This window comes from Grampus griseus (assembly GCF_964374135.1).
Source record: "Grampus griseus genome assembly, chromosome: 2".
NCBI classification, from domain to species: Eukaryota; Metazoa; Chordata; class Mammalia; order Artiodactyla; family Delphinidae; genus Grampus; species Grampus griseus.
In genome coordinates this window covers 37,999,216-38,019,209 of record NC_139018.1, presented here as the reverse complement: position 1 = coordinate 38,019,209, position 19,994 = coordinate 37,999,216, and the positions used below count along the sequence as shown (strand labels likewise).

The following is a 19,994-nucleotide window of genomic DNA, read 5'->3' as shown; positions in this document are numbered from 1 at the left end:
CATCATCATAACCTTAAATTCTTTTCAAAGTACCAAGGAATTCTTTTTCTAATTTAATTCTTAGGTCCTATCTTTTAGACTTATCCTATCCATAAAAATTCCCCAATAAGTTCATCACTTCCTAAATGACTTTCCCAGATGTCACTCAATTCTTTCCCATTATTTATATTTCCAATCTTGTAAGCAGCCCACCTTCCCCCATCCCACATCCAGTGGCTCACACCAAAAGATCTTATCTCCTTTGGGCCTAAAGAGTCGCCTCCAAGGCAAATTCTGGCCGGGGATGTATAGTTATATTCCTTATCAGATGCAGGAGGATGAAAAATGGAAATTTCATATTCCCCCTGGTAGTTATCATTCCCAAGGCTACCTTTAGATAGCTGTTATTTTATGAAAAGAAATCCTCCATCCTTTAGCCGAGAGAGGATGCAATGAAGTTAACAAAGCATTCCTAAGAGTCTGTGTAGGCACACTCTGAGACCTTTAATTGCGACTTCATATTTTTCTACAAAACCATATTATCCTATTAAGAGGCTAACCAGAGCTGTGATTTCCAGTTAAGTCACAGAATGTATAAAAGATAAAGCACTTAGATAACCAAGTGACAGGACATAATTTGAGAGCGGGAAAAAACGAAGCTAATGTGTGGCCAAGAAACAATATAAAGGACTCAAGGAAAGATTTCAATAGAAAAAAGAAGAAAAAGTTGTACAACATATTTTATCTTAAAACTACATTCGCTTTGGAAAATCATATATTCTAGTTTGAGATATACAGAGATTTAACCACAGATGAGGTAGGAATAGGGCAGACTCTGAAATCAAGAAAAGCCAAGATATAAAGAGAAAATATGAAAATAATAACAGCAAATGACCAGTGCAACAAGATATACTTTGTGCAGGAAAGAAGTGATAGGGTTTTACTCTCATGAGGACAGTACACCCAAGATTCCACCACTGTACGTGCAATCATTATCTACAGCCGTCATTTCAACTTCCTCATGTTTTGCATACTACCTCCCCCGAACCACTGCACTGAGGCACAAGGATTCTCTGCATCACCTGGGGTCCCAGTATTGTTCTCTTTCTCTCCTGCTCTACTCTCATGCTAATAATTACCAATCTCAATCTCCAACTTTCCCATCTAGGACTCCTGTAACCTCAAAGTTAACACATCAAAAATCAACCCAGCTTCCACCCAAAAAACCTGCTCCCCTTCCTGCTGTACCTTTCTCAAATAGGAGCACCATGACTACCAAATTCCCAAAGCTATCCTAGACTGCTTCCTCTCTGTCTCACTCCAAACATCAATGCAAATGTTACGTGCCTTCAATTTTACCTCCTAGTGAGTCTTAAATGCCATCCTTTCCTCATCTTCTCTACTTTCACCCCGTGCTTGGTTTAGGCCCTCTTAACAACTTCTCTGATACAACAGGCCCCTAATCAATTCCTCTCTGCCTTCGAATTCAGCCCCCTCCAATCTACCTGGCTCACTGCCATACAGTACAAATCTGACTGTGTCACTCCCCTGCTTACAACTTTTCAATGATTATCAACCCACACACGCGCACTTAATGCTGTAACAACACAACACTGCTTGTGTTCCTCTGAATATATCATGCGGTTTGGGAATTCCTTTGCATCATGTAATTCTCTTTTTCATTTCAACACGATTTCAGCCCCTGGAAAACATGTTTTCACCTTTTAATACTCGGGCTTTCCTCACTTTGTAAAGCCTTCCTTGACCACCCCTACCCTCCTCGGATTAACCTCCCTTTTGCTCTACTCCTTCCCTGCCTTCTACATACTTCTATTAATGCACGTATGACATATTTTATTATTTGTTCACATGACTGCCCTCTCTACCAGACTGTGAGTCTGTTGACAGAGCAGGGTCCTGTCTTTTTTTAATCATCAAAATGTAAAAACGTGGCTCTAAATCACTCAATAAACATTACTTGGAATTAATTAAAATGATGTCTTCACCCGTTAAGATTTCCTCTCACATTTGAACTATCCCCCAAAGAGATGGTTTTGAAAAGGAAGATGTGTGAATATAAAGAGTATAAAATACAGTTTAAGTTTGAGTAAAAAAAAAAAAAAAAATTAACCCAAGATTACTTGGAGAGCTAGAAATTCTAAGAAATCTTTTAAATGGATGCATGGCAACAGAATCAGAGACAAAACATGAGCATAATGTGGTAAAAATACTGCCTCAAAGACAGAAGCCTGACACTTGAGATGATGCACGGCAAAATGTGCCAAAGCCTAAGGAACTAACAGTCCCGGTTCTCATGTTTCCATCAGATGTGACCCCATGAGAAAGAAACACATGGAAGAAACCACTTACAGAGCAGAAGCAACTACTCTGGACAGTGTTCTGTAAACTTTAAGAATGGCAGAATCCAGAGACTTCCCTGGTGGTCCAGTGGTTAAGACACCATGCTTCCACTGCAGGGGGCACGGGTTTGATCCCTGGTCAGGGAACTAAGATTCTGCATGCCATGCAGCGTGGCCAAAAATAATAATAATAATAGAAAAGAAAAATAAAAGAATGGCAGAATGCATTCTAAATTTCTTACACTGTGTTGACGAAAGAGCTGGTATTTTTCAGAGCTGGAAGGATGTGAGAGACCACCACCAACTCCCTCCATTTACAAGCGGAGACTTGGGGCTTAGAGCGGAACCCAAGTCTCACCACTGATTAAGTGGAAGATGAGAAATGAGGACAGTGGCTTCTACTTTCTCTATCTGGGGCTCTTTCCACTACCCCACACTACCCTTCTGCAGGTGAGTTAGGTGCTATATTTTTTTAAATTTTGTTTACACATAAAGAGTTATTTGTCTTTCTTAATTCTAAGAGTCTGTAGGTGGTGTCTAGACTTTATATAAATGCTAAAAATGGTTTCCACACTCATAGATTACTTTCATCTTCTACTCTTTTCTTACCCTAACAGGCATAGCAACTCTCAAAGTACAGTCCCATCAGGTTTTGGTAATAATACTGACATCAGAACATGCCATCTTAAGTCATCACTCATCCTGGTTTGTAAAACCTAGCTATCGCTTCATTGATATTTCATTAAAAGCACTACCATTTCCCTCACTAATCCTAGTGAAGTAGTTTCATTTTACAGTAATAAGAAAGAGGAATAGGTGGGAACAGTAACTATTCAACAGGCAGGATTGGAATTACAGAATTTGAGGACCACTGAGGCAATGGGGTACAGCATATCGAGCTAACAGAGCATTTTAAGTCCACAAACAGGAACTCTGGGTTCCCCCAATGATTATAAAGTCAAGTATCTAATAACGAAATCACAAAATACAGTAACAGTATCATTGATTAAATGCTTGCCATGTGTTAGCGACTGTTCTAAGGGCTTTACATACATCATCGCCAATCCTCACAAAATACCCAAAAGGTAGGTACGTTACAGATGAGGAAAGCGAGCAGTAATAGCACCAGGATTTCTACACACAAGGGGCTCACATGTGGCAAAACAGAAGGGAGTAGAGGGCAAGTAAGGACTTGGTTCCAATCCTTCTTAAAGAGACATAAATCCCTGTTTACTAGGTTGTATGTGTGTCTGAGGTGGTGAGAACCTTGATGTACAAACAAAGCACGATTTTCCTCAGGTGGACTATTCATGGAGCAGGGCAGGAGAGACTGTGGCTGCCCTTCCCCCAAGGCCACACACCTCTTAGCACCTCACAAAAACTGAGGACTCCAAAGATGGAGGGCTCTGTCCGCAGTGATGAAGCAAGTAAGTGTGGCCGGAGTTGGCATTTGAACCCAGGTTTGTGTGGTTTCAAAGCCCTTTCTCTTTCTACACTGCCACGCTACTTCCTTCTCTATAAACGCCATTTTGTCTAGGAACCATGCAAAATTAGTCGGTAGCAATTTCACAAATCACAAAATATGAAAAATAAATTACACCTCTGAGAACCCTAAACTATCACCCAGAAAGTCAATTATCTAATGCCCTAGAATAGCATGCATGCTACAGATTCAATACTTCCTAAAGTAGGGCTTAAGTACATTTTAAAGTACACATTCCCCCACGAATGACAGGAGTCTTTTTTTTTTTTTTTTTTGCGGTACGCTGGCCTCTCACTGTTGTGGCCTCTCCCGCTGCGGAGCACAGGCTCCGGACGCGCAGGCTCAGCGGCCATGGCTCACGGGCCCAGCCGCCCCGCGGCATGTGGGATCCTCCCCGACTGGCGCACGAACCCGCGTCCCCTGCATCGGCAGGCGGACTCCCAACCACTGCGCCACCAGGGAAGCCCAGGAGTCTTTTGTTTAAAGTTTTTTTGTTGGGGTAGAGGGGCATGGGGGGAGGTGATAAGAAGAGAAAATGGTCTCCTCTGAGAGACTCAAGCTGGTTTAGGACCAAGTTGGTTCACAGGAATGAATGGGTTTTTGGATTATAACAGCTACTGGGTTTAAAGCTGAATATAATCCAATGACATCCAATATTTTCATCCTAATTTGAGAGCCTAAAATGCCCCTATTTTAAGAGGGAATTCATCTATTCATTCAACAATCTCCAGGTAGGCCTGGGCTACGAGGTATTACAGAGGCCACAGAGATGTGCAGGACAACTCGGAACAGTTCCTGCTTAGGAGTACTTACAGCCTAATTAGAAAAATCAGATAAACATGCAAAAGGATTAAATAGCAGCAAATGAACAAATTCTAAAAGGGTGAGTTGCCAAGAAGTGGTAGAAGTGAAGGAAGGGAAAACTCTGGGCTTTTCAGGAACCAGTGGTAGCACTGTAAGCCAGACCTTGAAAGGAAGGGGCGAATCAGAATTAAAGGCAGGAGGGCAGGGAATTCACAAAGGTCCAGGAACAGGGAAAAGGGCTATTACAAAACAAATCCACAAATACCCAGATGTTCTCGCAGAAGGGCGAACTGAGGTGTGTCCGAGGATATCCATGGGGTCGTGGTTAAATAAATTATGGCACATCCACACAACGAAATGCAGCTATAGAATGAATGAGGCAGCTTTATATGTACTGATGTACATTATATACTGCTAAGTAAAAAAAGCAAGGCACAGAGAGTGTGTATACTATGCTACCATTTGTGTGTTTACAAAAAACAATATTTATACATATATGCTTGTATATGCTTCAATATTCACGGACTATCCATGGAAAGATATAGAAGAAATTTATAAAGGGTGGATACCTCTGTTCGCTGAGGACATGGGTAGGTTAAAACCAAGGGACTGTGCTCTGCAGAAGGCAGGTGGGCTAGAGAATATCCTAAGTATCAGGGTAAGAGGTTTAGAGAACATGCAAACTCTAGAGCATGGTTTCTCAACAGTGGCATCATTGACATTTGAGGCCAGATAATTCTTTGTTGTAAAATTATCTACAATTCTTTGTTGTAGAACAATCTACAAAATTGTTGTACAATGCTGTCCTGTGCATTGTAAGATATTTAACAGCATTCCTGGCCTCTACCCACTAGATGCTGGTAGCACCCCACCTCCCACCCCTGGTTGTGACTCCCAAAAATGTCTCCAGACAATGCCAAGGTGCCCTGGCAGGGAAATCGCCCCTGGTTGAGAGCCACTGCTCAAGAACCACAATATAAACAGTTAGCATACAAACCCTGTTTTACGTTCCTATAAATTAACAAATGCAATATACACTCCAATATGGATCTGAGGAATATATTGGACATTGTTTTGAAATGACCTTCATATATGTCATAGTTTCTCAAGTTGTGATAATTCAGGTCCCTTCCCAAATCTGAACTATTCATTTTTAACCATAACTACCCCATCACAGATGTCTCTTTTCTGCATTTGTTGAATACAAGTGATAAAAGTGAAAAAGAAAGGCTAAGTACATTTTCAGCAGTACACAGAGGGTGGGCGAGATTCCCCAGTGGGCTTCCCATGATGCACTGACCCCCTTGGATCTCTTCAGCATAACTTCTCGAGTTAGTAGACCAGCCCCACTTCCTCCAGATATCATGTGCTCTCTAGATCCAAGATCTTCTAGGATGCCAAGGAAGGCAACCCTCCCACAGAAATCTAACAGAAAACTATATTTTGGCTCAGCTTCTGAAAAACTAATATAATTATTGACACAATAAGAACATAATTACTCATATTATGCTAATAATGGTTCTTCTCATAACTCTTAACGACCACACAAATTACAAGACGCTGTTCAAAAATAATGAAAGACATCACTCCTGTTTCTAAGATTATAAAGAGAATGAGTAGTTTATAAAGCCAAGAGAGGCTTTACCTAGGTTCTACATATCACGATTTCATTAAGCTTAAAGCCATTTCTAATATACCACAGTGAATAGGGAGAAGAAAAAAAAATCAAGACATCCAACAGGCTTGAATATTTTTCAAACACAGATCTAAAACTTTTGTTGATTCTCCTGTGTCTTTTCTTTTCCCAATGCCAGAAATCCAGTAACACCCTGGCAATCTTTGCTTCGTATTTTGAAGTCACTGATTCCTCCAATACTGTTGTAGGTGAAAAGTTCTGGATTTCATTCTCATGAAATCATGCTCTTCAAATTTTAGTATTGTGCCAACTACTTGTGCTTAGCTCTCAGAAGGTTGGCTCTCATTTGTAGAGGTGACCTCCAGTGACCTGACCCTGCAGTAAATACACCTGTGAGTCCCTAAGGAAGGTGCTTAGATGTGTCCGCGGCGAAAAAAAGAAACTCACCATTCTAACTACTTCAGGGTAAGTCTGCTCTGTCAAACAGCCTCTGCTTATTGTAATGTAGTCCACCAGTTCATTAAGAGTGGAGCGCTTGTATTCTTTCATTTTAAGATCAGATAGCGTGTCCATGAAGTCAAAAATGACACAGCACTGCTGAAGTTTCTTTAGGAACAGTTCAGGCTGCTCTGAGGATGGAACGTCTAAGAAAAAAAAAGGAAATGGTGTAAGTCTGTCATCAATTTCTAGGTAACAGGAATTCTCTGTGAAAGTTAACTTCAAAAGCAAGCTCAAAAAAATAAGAATTCACATGACAACAGTGTTCTTTTAAACAGTTACACATGGGCAGGAGGGGATACCATATCCACTACTTCAGAGACCTTGTCTTTGGAAACTACATGGTACCAACACAATTGACAGCATTTGCTATTCAGCCACCAAAGATTGACCAAAATCCCAAGAGCTGTTAGAGAGTTGAAGCAAATTTTAACCAAAAACACCCCAATGTCAACACCCTTAAGCCAAAAACACTGAAAAAGGTCAAACTTTCCATTATAAGGTAGACACAGAAGTTTTCACTGTTGGTTTAAATTAATTTTACTAAAAAAATTTCAAAGCAGAAATGTCAGTTGATTCATTTTAATTTCATGCTGACATCCTTGGTATTTAAAGCAACTGTTGGGTGTGTGAGTTTATATTTCTTGTTTTGTTTTGGCTTGATATCTATGACGCTTCTTTGTCAAAGAAACTCGAAAAATCAACAAAATCAAGCAATACCAACTCTCTCAAAAAGGGCACATGAGTAATGGAACAATGCGAGTGAACTCTACTAAAATCTAGGCTCTCCCTTTTGACCCATCTTCTTCCTTTATGGTGGGAGAAAACCACTAACATTTTTATTAATATGTTCTCAGAATAAACATCTGTTCTTTTCCTACAGGCAGCAGGTCAGACATTTGGTTTGGTGTCGTTTCTAAAAAATATGTAGAAATTTTACACTAAAATTCCCCAGCGAGAACGGAAACCTGACCTACAATTAGACTTGAAAGACACCAACTAAGTTGTCGATAGCTCTTTCCACTCCTATCTTCTTTCCACTACTTTATTTATTCCACCAAACTGGAGCTTCTCTGGAAAGGTGATGAAATTATAACAAGAGAACCTCTGCTGCCTTCATCCAAGGCGATTAACTCATTAATCCTCAGAACACTCTTTGAGGTAAGCAGGTGGCATCATTTTATTATTCTCTATTTTTCACAGAGAAAATCAGAGACAATCATGGAGGTCCCACAGTGAATGAGTTATGAAGCTGGGCTCAGCACCTGGGTCTCTAACCACACTCCCACATTCCTTCTGTACGACTCAAGAAGGACTTGAACAATGTTTGACCTGTCACTTGCTACCATCCTCAGTTGCCAGCCTCCCAGTAAGTGCTTTACAGTGGCCTCACAGCGTGGGCCACCTGCTCCCTGGAGGTAAGTGCAACGGCTAACAGCACCCGTCTTACAGCCACCGGCAGCAGGGAGAGAGGGCTAGATTCCTAGTCACAGGATCCACATGACTCCTCTCCACAACCCCCTTGCCTCCCCACAGCCCCACAACCCAAGCGCCAGCCCATGTACCCAGGACCTCATGGATAATTCCCCCCAAACACCACCTACTGACATCAACTTTGGGGTAAGCCTAGATGAGGTGCAATGGGCATCTGAAAGTATAGCATTTCCCTACCAGATATAAGGGAACAAGAAGTAGTCGATGTTTTTAAAGGTATATAGCACCACTGCTACTCTCAGCAAAAACAAGTTACATATTTAGAAATTATTCTCAACCAATGAGTTGCCCCTTCCACCCCATAAATCCCCAAAGGCCTAATGTATCTTATAGTCAAAGAATTGGGGATTTGAGTTCAGCCATGACATACGTCTTATTCTATGACCCTAGACTTCATCACTTCCGAAACATTTTAAGCTTTATAAGAACTAAATTTAGACAAACCAAGCTTTCCCTTTAATTGCTATTTGCTTCAGGTATTTACATAAACAAACAAAAACTAAACAAGGCTGCTCATCAACATGACTGTATATCGTTAACCAATGGCTAATTATATGTACACGACCATCATGGTTAATTACTGAAGTCTTCTAAGTTCTAAATCAGATTCCATACCTCAAATCTGAAGGGGAGTTTTGACACTGCACAGGGAACAAGAAAAGCCTTATTAATGTTACACTGAAGTCTTCAGGACAAATTTTAATTAATCCTATTTTTGATACAGTAACTTTAATAATGCTTAAAAAATCAGACCATGTACATGGAGAACTCCTTAACTCAGCATATATAAAAGCATCTATAAATGATAGCTTTTCCTCCAAAAAGCAAACCATCATTTAAGCAGTGACAACAATGATTACTCTTTGTGGTCACTGCAATGATACTCAAGAGATTCACATTTGGCCACTTAAAAAAATTCAGGCAGTTAACATTTAGTTCTTTTTCTTAATGTTAGACAGTTGAAATTTATTCTTTATTTATCCAAATTGATATAATGTCATAGACAAATGTGAGGCAGGCTATCTACCTAACCAATGGAATAATGATAATAGCTTACATTTATTGAGCACTGGGTACTATTCTAAGCACTTTACATATATTATATCTTATTTAGTCCTGACAACAACCCTATGCGGTAGGTACTATTCAATTTAACAGATGAGAAAACCAAGACACAGAGAGAGTCAGTGACCTGCGCAGGGTCTTAGAACTAATAAGCAGTGGAGACAGGATTCCCACTCAGGCAAACTGGCTCCAGAGCCTGAACTCTTCACCACTGTGCAACAATCAACCTCAGTGAAACACAAGAGTAATACCATATTCCAGAAAAGAGGGTATGTGCAAAGAGAAAAGAGGAAGAAACAGAAAGAAATCAGCCAATTCATTTCCAACATGTCCTCATTATAAAGTATCATGCTGAACCCCTCTAGCCCATTCCCCAGAAATGAACACATACAGCAACAAGCTATGCTTTATCCTTTATCACAGGCTAAATTCCTCTAAAATAACTTGCTTCACCTAAATTAAAGAATTTAAGTAATCAAGACTGACCAAAAGAGAAAAGGGGAATGGAGTCCTGAAAGAGCCAATTCCATTATAACAACTTCTTTAAATTGTGTTTTCATTCGTGCTGAAAGATGACCTAATTCACAACAGTCCAAGCATAGGGCTCTTCCTATAATGTTTGGCCCTCAGACTGCCCCACATAGCTGTGCTGCTCCCACCCTCCTTGCCCTCATTTCCCTAGACCCAGTGGGATATAAAAAAAGTAGAATGTGAAAAGGTAGGACCAGCCAGGATCAGAGAAGGAACACTCTGAGTAGCGCAGAAGGTTCCAGTGATACAAGTTTAATGTCTATGGAACCAGTCCCAGTAGCAATACAAATATTCTTTTTAAAGAAACATTTGTGTGTAGCTGATTCACTCTGTTATAAAGCAGAAACTAACACACCACTGTAAAGCAATCATACTCCAATAAAGATGTTAAAAAAAAAAAAGAAACATTTGTAAAATGTATCAGGTACTAGGCCATAAAGAAAAATCTCATAAATGACAAAAAGAAGAAATCAGACAAGCAGTACATTTTGACCACATGCAGTAACACTAGATTTTAACAACTCAAAGCTACCCACCTCCCAAATCCAAGCCACCTGAAAATCTAAATGTTTAGTAACTTAGATGAAGGAAAAATATATATAGACATTCAAAATAAATGTAAACTAGAAAAATTAAGGGTCATCGCAGAATCCCAAAGCAAACCAGGCAATGGATGCTTGTGTCATCTATCTTCCAACAGAAACCTCTGTCCTGCACAGGCCGTCCCTAACAGCAGGAGAGGGATCCCATAGAATCATAACCATAAATAATGAGGAATCGGTAAGTGGTTATATAATACCATGCAGGTCATTAGCACAACAACCCACCCATCCAATGTTAGTATTCATTTAATGGGGAGAGTAACTGATCTAATGATCACAGCTTGATAAGATTCCATAAGGTCAGATTCCACTGCTCTGGAAAAACTCTTAGAATTAATTTAATTTCCAGAATATGTTTCTCACCCAGGGAAATAATGTACTGACCAGCTAAATGGTCGATGCTCTTGGCAGTTGCATTTCTTACTGTATTGTCCTTCTCTTTCCTTTTCAGCATTAGTCATTTTCTCACACGTGCTTTTCTATCACCATCTCTCAACAGCCTCCTATCAATTTTCATCAGTAAGTTGGGGAAATGATTACTCTCACCTCCAAGGTGTTCATACCCAAATAATTTTAAAATTTACAAGTGCAAAAGGTAATGGAAAAATGGGCACAGAATTCAACAGTAAAGGGAGGATGCAAGTACAGATTAAGGGACAAAGATTCTCGTGTGTCTAAAGAACAGTCAACGTGTATTATACACATTTAGTTACACAAGCACACGTGTGCATGCGTGCACATGCACACACACATACACACACACACACACACACACACACACGTCCCCTCACCCTCATTATGATTTTAAGGGCTGGTTGTTTATTGATTATTTATTTGTTTATAACTGGCAGAAGCTCCTTCCTGCCTAATCAAGAGCTTTCATTGTTCCATCCCATCTAAAGTTTGGGGCGTACAGTCATGGATCCAATATCAGCCCATCTTCCCTTGGGGCCTGACTCAGTCAAGACTTTGCAAAGCAGAAAGTAGCAAAGGTACAAGAAATAAAACATGAGCCCAATGTCCTTTGGGTTTGGTGCTCTGGGACTCAAATCAAATGAAATTGTTGAAAATCATTGCAACCTGCAAATGTGCCAACCGAGGAAATAAAGAAGGCCCACAACATTAAATTGATTAGACACAATATCACAGGAAGAAAGCAGATTGGTTTAAAAAAAAACAATGTGGGCTGATAAGTTATTTACACATAAGCTGTTTAAATGTATATAGATAAATTTTCCATAAAATGGTCATGTTTGCATTGGAAGCTAAGCAGTAACATTGTTTGAGCTCCTGATGAACAATATTTATAGCTGGTTATTCCCATTCAAAGGAAATGGAAAAAATATTCTTCTAAATTAACAATGCTTTTCACCTGAAAATGCCCTACAATATTACACACTTCGCCCTTCTACATCCATTTCCCCTATTCTCACAAAAAATAAAGGTACCTGCAGAGATTGAGCATGTAAATGTGGTCTTTGATCCCTTCCACCTCATCCTTTAGAACTTTCCTTAAGGTGAACACATCCCCATCCAAGTATGCGATCAGTCCCTCACAAACGACCCTCCAAAACTTCAACAAAGTCAATGAAAATTGTACCTGCATATGCATATGAGAATATATTTACAGAAAATTAGTCTCACAGCACTGAGAAGAGCTTAGCACTAAGATATTAAGTTGACTTAGCCTTGAAGGACTAAAGTGTGGTATGTTAGCACATGTGGTAAAATGCCTAATAGCCTGTCCATGTGGTCTGTCTAAACCCGTGCCACCAACTTTACATCTAAACATAGATACAACAGGTAGCATTCCCTTTTTGTCATACCTATTTCAAAAATCCTAAAAAGAATCCTATTTTATTTGTGGCACTATGCTTCCATTACGAATTGCTTTTGACACTTGAGAAAAAAAATCACAGACATAGCCAACAATATTTCATTAAAACAAGAAGACCACTATAAATCCTTACAATGAATCAGATGAGAAAATTAGGCTTCATGTACTATGAACTGAACCCAAGTATACCATGTTGGTTACACAACATAGTTCCATGTTAATAAGCAAATAAGAAACTGACATGTGAGCTAAAATAAGTATTAAATACCTGACCATTCCAATTACTTTATTACTGTATTCAAAATAGGGGTTCCAAAAAAGTTTGTTGTGGATGATAGTGGTGGTAGTCGTGGTGTGTTTCCACTACAAGGTATTTGTATTTTATAGAAGCAGCTCATGTGATTTCAATGTGTGACCACAGCTGAAAACCACTGTTTTTAAAGTAATAACTTTTCAAATCCTTCTTTCATCTCCTTCACCTTTGAAATTCTCTTTCTCAGTTTATTTAAAGCTAACAGTGAAAATTTCTGGTTTTCAAGCAAAGGCAGGTCCCTGGCAACACCTACAGCAGTGAAAGCATTCCTTCTTTGCCTTGGCTATAAATATGTGAATGTAGAATTGGCTGCTTTTAGAACTCTTCGCAGTCTATTAGGAAGATCGAAAAACACTTTGCTGATTATTAGCATACACCTTTTTTTTTTTAGGGTCAAAACATGTCTCATAGAACTACTACACCAATAAAAAAAGTATCAAAAGAAGGAAACCAAGGTGTATTAATTAAACAACAAACCATAAAGCAGATAAGGCCACTACTGATATTTCAAGGTAAAAAAGAATGATGACAATGTTAACGAACATTTACTATTGCAAAGCATTGTGCTAAGCTCCTGACACACATTATCCCTTTTAATCCTCAGAAGACCTTATGAGTGGCCACTATTAATATCCCAGTTTTTCAGATGAAAAAGAAGAGGCCCAGACGGCTAAGTCGCTTACCCAACATCACCCACTACTAAGGACCGCAGCTAGAATCTGAACCCAGGTAGTCTTACTCCAGTGCCCTCACCAATAACAATAATGATGATGATGCTGGTGATGACTGTGATAAATAGTAGCAGCTAACAACCACCACCACCACTGGAGCAACGGGTAAATTGTCATGGCTGGTTATTTGTTTAAGAAAAGATGTAATCTGAAACTAAAGGAAAATTTGGTTGACTTTTCTGCCAAGTATTTACACGTTGTAAAACTTAAACAGCACAAAATTAGCCTTAAATGAGTGAACAATAGTAGGTGGGTAAATTAAAGTTTTAAATAATAATCATACATTAATGATTCCTCCCAGCTTGGACAATCAACATGTATTATTATTCTTTCATGGATCTCTCCAGTTATCCTTTCCCAAAAGCTGACAAACATGTACACTCCAGTTTATAAGCAAAACCCAAAGGTGACCACTAACGCAGAATAGCGGCCTCAGCGTCAAAATCACAGGATTCAGAGCTTTCACATTGTTTTGACACTATGTTCTAATCAGAATAAATAGGAAACACACACATGCACACACACATACCCATTTCTAATAAATATTTCTGTTTCCAACCTTTCATAATTCTCCCTCATGCTTTACCTTCTAATGCCAAGGTGGTCATTGAAACTTGTCAGGACAAGAAAAATAAAACATTTAAAAATTGATCAATGCCTAGGGGCTTCCCTGGTGGCGCAGTGATTAAGAATCTGCCTGCCAATGCAGCGGACACGGGTTCGAGCCCTGGCCCGGGAAGATCCCACATGCCGCGGAGCAACTAAGCCTGTGCGCCACAACTACTGAGTCTGAGCTCTAGAGCCCGCGAGCAACAACTACTGAGCCCACATGCCACAACTACTGAAGACTGCACACCTAGAGCCCGTGCTCCGCAACAAGAGAAGCCACGACAATGAGAAGCCCGTGCACCGCAACGAAGAGTAGCTCCCGCTCACCGCGACTAGAGAAAGCCCACGCACAGCAACGAAGACCCAACACAGCCAAAAATTCTTTATAAAATAAATAAATACATTTATTTTTTAAAATTGATCAATTCCTAATTATAGGTATGGATTACTTTCCTGCCACCAAACTTATCAACAGGATAGAAGCCACCATAGCTTCTGACTAACACAGTCAATCTCTCTACTATCAATTCATTACCTACGGGCTTTTTTGCAGAGGTGAGACACCAGGAGTATAGGGACCAGGGCCTTTTGAATATAAGGAATTCCTGAAGCATGCCGGGCTATACCAAAAAAAATAAATAAATAAGGGCTGCAAGAATTAATTATACAGTGTTCTGAAGTATCCCTGACAGTGGCTCCCTCTGAGGATTTTACCAGTAAAATTATTAAAAAGAGCAGGTTGACTTTTTTTTATTTCAGGAAAAGGAATTAAAATAATAACTAGCCACCACCTATTTCCACTATAATTTCATAAAACAAAAGGACCTTTAGGATAGTAAAAGAAGAGGAAGGGCAAACCTAGAAATCCTTACTTAAAAAGGAGGGTGGCAATCCTCCACACATAGGTACACACGCGTGCATGCCTGCACACATGCGAGCACATACACACACGGAGATGTGTTTTCTCTCGATCTTGCTTCCCTTCTACTTCTTTTTCACTTTGCCCAGTAACAACTTTTCCACTAGTCTGTATCTGGGAATCTCTGAGCCACATCACTCCTTTGTTCCAACATTTCTAGCATGGATAACAGACGTCCAGCTGTAATGACAGTACTAATTTCCATTGTATTTAGACGACTGTAAAAGCTGAGAAGATCATCATATACCCTGCATTAGTATAGAAGTACCTCACTCTATGGCAGCCATGGAGCCCTTAGAAATCCTGTAACATAAAAATCCTTATAAAACTTTATACATAACTCCATTCAAGGATTTGCCACATTACATTGGGACCTTTTTTTTTTTAACCGATGAATCATGTGTCTTGTTCTTCTTTTAATACCCAACCCCTAAAAGAAGTTTCTAGAATATGGCAGGCACATAATAAATGCAGGTTGAGTCAATAAATTCTACATATTGAATCTTATTTCTGCATATTTTTAACTGTAAATTAGAACTTTATTCCTCTAGAAATAAAATTATACTGAAGAATAGAGGAAAAGGTTTAATATAACATATTTAATAGAATAAATTATTTCCTAATATTTTAATAATACCAAGTCATGAAATGCAAATTTTAAAACTAAGATGGACTAAGTATAAGTCAGACAGAGAAAGATAGATATTGTAGGATACTGCTTATATGTGAAATCTAAAAAAGTCAAACTCTTAGAAACAGAGACTAGAATGGTGGTTACCAGGGGTGGAAGGGTACAGGAAATGGAGAGATGTTGGTCAAAGAGTATTAACTTCTAGTTATAAGATGAAAAGGTTTGGGAGATCTGATGAAAGCATGGTGATTATAGTTAATAGGGCTATATTATATACTTGAAAGTTGCTAAAAGAGTAGATCTCAGATGTTCTCACCACAAAAAAGAAATCATAATTATGTGACCAGATGGAGGTGTTACCTAACAGCACGGTGGTAATCATTTGGCAATATATGAGTGTATCAAATCAACATACTGTATACCTTAAACTTACACAATGTTATATGCCAATTATATCTCAAAAAAAACTAGAAATAAATAAAATTTTAAAATAGGATGGTTTTTAATGATACATTTATGAAAGTTAAAAAAAAAGAAGTCCAGCTGACTTGACAAAAACCTAACTAAAAAATGCATGATTCCTTAGTTCTTTGAACTATCTACCCCTATTAATATCCAAAAAGATAATGTCTTACTTTCTAACACTTTCTAAAGAAAAAATCTGGCTGACTTTTAAAAACAAACAGAGTGGTTTATATTCACGGATGAGAGAAAAATGCAACAGAAAAAAATATTCAAAATGAAGGTGAATGCACAAAACTAATGAAGTAGTATTACTTGGAATGCCCTTCATAGCAAAAATATACTAATAATTTTGTCAAGTATATCATTAATAAATGAAAAGTGGGAGATCTGGTGCAAAGAGCATAGGCTTCGCGTTCATTCACCAAATATTCACTGAACACTCACTGAGGTCTAAGCACTGCAGGGATATCACAACGAAGAAAAGAGACAAAAACCCCTTCTCTTCACAGAGCTTTACATTCCAGCAGCAATAGATAAATAGCTGCAACTAAAAATAATAAATATATTGTATGGTATATGCTCTGGGGGAAAATATACAGGGCAAGGGGGATGAGGCATGTTGGGTTGGAGGGTATGATTTTAAGTGGAATATTAACCTGAAAGATGGCATTTGAGCAAATACTTGAAGGAGATGAGGTAGTCAGCCAAGAGGATATCTGTGGGGAAAGTGCCTGAGCAGAGGGATAGTAAACACAAAGGTACCCTGGCAGCAGGGAGTGTGCAGGTCAATCTGAGGATCAGCAAAGAAGCGAACATGGCTGGAGCCTGAGCGGAAAGTAGGGAGATGGGTCAGAAGAGTAAGGGACGAGGAGTGTAGGAGATCATGTTGGGCCTTGGGAAACACTGTAAGGACTTTGTCCTTGACTCCAGTTCAGAAATGGAATCACACCTTTATGGTTTACTAGGAGATACTGGACAAACCACTTACTTCTCTGAGCATTAGTTTCCTTATCTGTAAAACTGAGAAAATGTACTGCACAGGGTTGAGTGAGAAGTAAATGAATAAGTGTTTTGTAGGCTGTAGAGTGCTTTCCAAAAGTACTTTCAAAAAGTTATCCTTTATTTGACAAACATCTATCAAATATCTACAACATACAGTATGGAATCAATTCTCTATTTTATAACTCCTATTAAAACTATTTTCTGTATAGAAAGACTTACATTTACTTTTTTGGCACATCTTCAAAATTACTTTAAAAGCATTTACAAAATAAATTCTGAAATAAAGTTTTTGAAATATTAATTTTTGAAATTTTATCGAATAATACCAAAGTTCAATTAAACAAAGGCCATCTATTTAAAACCCTCAGATAGGGACTTCCCTGGTGGTGCAGTGGTTAAGAATCCGCCTGCCAATGCAGGGGACACGGGTTCAATCCCTGATCCGGGAAGATCCCACACGCCGAGGAGCAACTAAGTCCATGTGCCACGACTACTGAGCCTGCACTCTAGAGCCCGCGAGCCACAACTACTGAGCCCACGCACCACAACTACTGAAGCCCGTGCGCCTAGAGCTTGTGCTCCGCAACAAGAGAAGCCACCGCAATGAGAAGGCTGCACACTGCAGCAAAGAGCAGCCCCCGCTCACCGCAACTAGAGAAAGCCCGCGCAGAGCAACAGAGACACAACGCAGCCAAAAATAAATTTAAAAAAAAATAAAGTTCTTAAAAATGCTGTGAATTCAGAACACAATGATAAAAAAATTTATTAAAAAAAAACCCCTCAGATAACCACAATTTGTCTTCTCTCCCACATTTGGCTTTTAAGATAAGGAGTAAATCATAAAATCATAATCTGATTAAAAAGTAATTAATAGAAAAAACTTCTGGGATGTGCCCAAGAGTCAGCACTGTTAAAGCCCAATTTTCAGCCAGGTTCAAAAGTATAAGCAACAAAAATCTTCAAAAAGACTACTTTCACTTGTGCCATGATTATAAGGTAAGAAATAAATTAATGGGATTATAGATTTTTCAGCAAGCACTTATCCTTCAGTGGACCCTCCCCCACCAAAAAAAAGAAAAAACTGCAATTAAAGAACACATTATTTTCAAGTATTCAGCTAATTGACCCGCCCCCACGCAAACCCCTTCACAAGGGATTACTTCTGCAAGGGATAAAAATGGCCTATCTACTTTCCATTTGTTTTGAGGATTAACATCAGGGGGAATCAGTTCAGAATGAGATGAACCTCAGCTATTTTAACAGTATGATATGAGGTTTAAAAACAAGTTAGATATATATCACATTAATATCAATTAAGCCCATGTCTGCTATTTCACAACTTATAGCTGACACCAAAGGTATCATTAAACTTTTTTTAAAAAAAGATTTAAAGCACAGAAAAGAGTCAATGCAATGTTGCAATGCCAGCTTAGAGATGCTATTTCTGAACCTCAGCTGAGAGTTTTAAACATGAGACCTTAAGCTCCCGAGAGTGACAGAGGACTGCGTGAGTACAGTGGAATGGCCTCTAATCCCAAGAGTAATAAAGAGTGTATATGTACAATTAAAGTCATAATCTGGGCAATAAAATCCAGTGATGGCATGTAGTACACCGCACTAATTATGGAATGTGCCTATGATTCATACAAACTAACAGAAATTAAATATAAATGTAAAGCCCATATATAAGGTTTGAGGAAATCCAAAATTCGGATTTGAAATACCATACTAAGAAAAATGAAATCCATTTTGAAACCTTATTTCTTATTATGTATAAAAACAGTACTGTCAAGTATAAAACAACAGAGAGACAGGAACTTACATGTACGTACCCATGTATTATGTACATACGTATGCATAATAATGAGTGCATGACTCCAAAATGGAAACTTAGAGAAAAGTAGTACCGAAATTTTGTAAAAGACAAAGAATGTATCTGGAAAGCTTAACACCTCCAGAGCAGAGAAGCATTTTAAAACACTAAATAGTAAGATATGATAGGAGTTAGAACCAGAATATTTATGACATAAGTCCCTTCTTTGCTATTGACTTCCTGGCTACAAATATCTGTCACCAAAGGTAGGAAGAGTCATTGAAACCTGAAGATAAGCACGCTAATGAGGCAATTCTGAGCACAGGCCTCTTTACTGAATCTAGATGTAATTCAGCATTCTACACCCAATGTGGTACCCCAGGGCTTAGCTAAACATGCCACTGGGTAGTACAAACATTTTCTCTTCAGTTATGCTAAAAATGACTTTTAGGAAACATATTCTACAACTGTATCTTCCACTTACGGAGCCAGACCAAATATGCAAAATAAGATCTGGCGTTAATAAGAGTAATAAAATTAACACTAAGCAGGGCACCTAAGTCTACTATCTCAAAAGTTTGTCAGTTGTAATTCTGGAGGAACATCACAGAAATGTTTACAATGCCAAATTAAGTTGATTTCTTTCAGCACAATTTCTTTCACAATTAAAAATTGGAAACTTGAAAAAAATATAAACTCATTCTCCATTCTTCCAAATGGCTGAGATTATTCTTCAGGTCCCACACTTTGAAGTGAGGGGCCTGGGTTCTAACCAGGCTCCACGGTGTACCAGCTTGGCAATTTGGGGAGTAGGATGGGGCCTAGGTTCTAACCAGGCTCCACGGTGTACCAGCTTGGCAATTTGGGGAGTAGGATGGCAGTTAAGACAATGGGCTACAAAATCAGACTGCCAGGATGCTGGATTCCAAGCCTGGCTTTGCCACTTCCTAGGTGGAAAACCAGAGGTGAGACTGAGTGCATTCGTTTCCTCAGGTAAATGAGGGCATAAGAGTAGTACCTACCTCATATGATTGACTTAAGGATTAAGTGATTGAATAAAAATAAAAACACATAGAACAATGTCTGGAACACTTTAGGTGCTTAATAAACTTTAGCTGCTACATTGTTGTTGTTAAAAAGCACTGCTGGGCTTCCCTGATGGCGCAGTGGTTGAGAGTCCACCTGCCGATGCAGGGGACGCGGGTTCGTGCCCCGGTACGGG

General features: G+C 39.0%; 1 protein-coding gene across 3 annotated transcripts in view; it reads right to left on the bottom strand.

Moving 5' to 3' along the window:
- Window positions 1-19,994, bottom strand: part of PPP2R5E (protein phosphatase 2 regulatory subunit B'epsilon) — a 147,555-nt gene that overhangs the window by 64,156 nt on the left and 63,405 nt on the right. For all 3 annotated transcript variants that reach the window (XM_082647644.1, XM_082647643.1, XM_082647642.1), the window contains exon 3: window positions 6,710-6,906. In XM_082647644.1, the coding sequence (XP_082503770.1) occupies window positions 6,710-6,906 (197 nt within the window). The remainder of the gene's footprint in view (window positions 1-6,709; window positions 6,907-19,994) is intronic.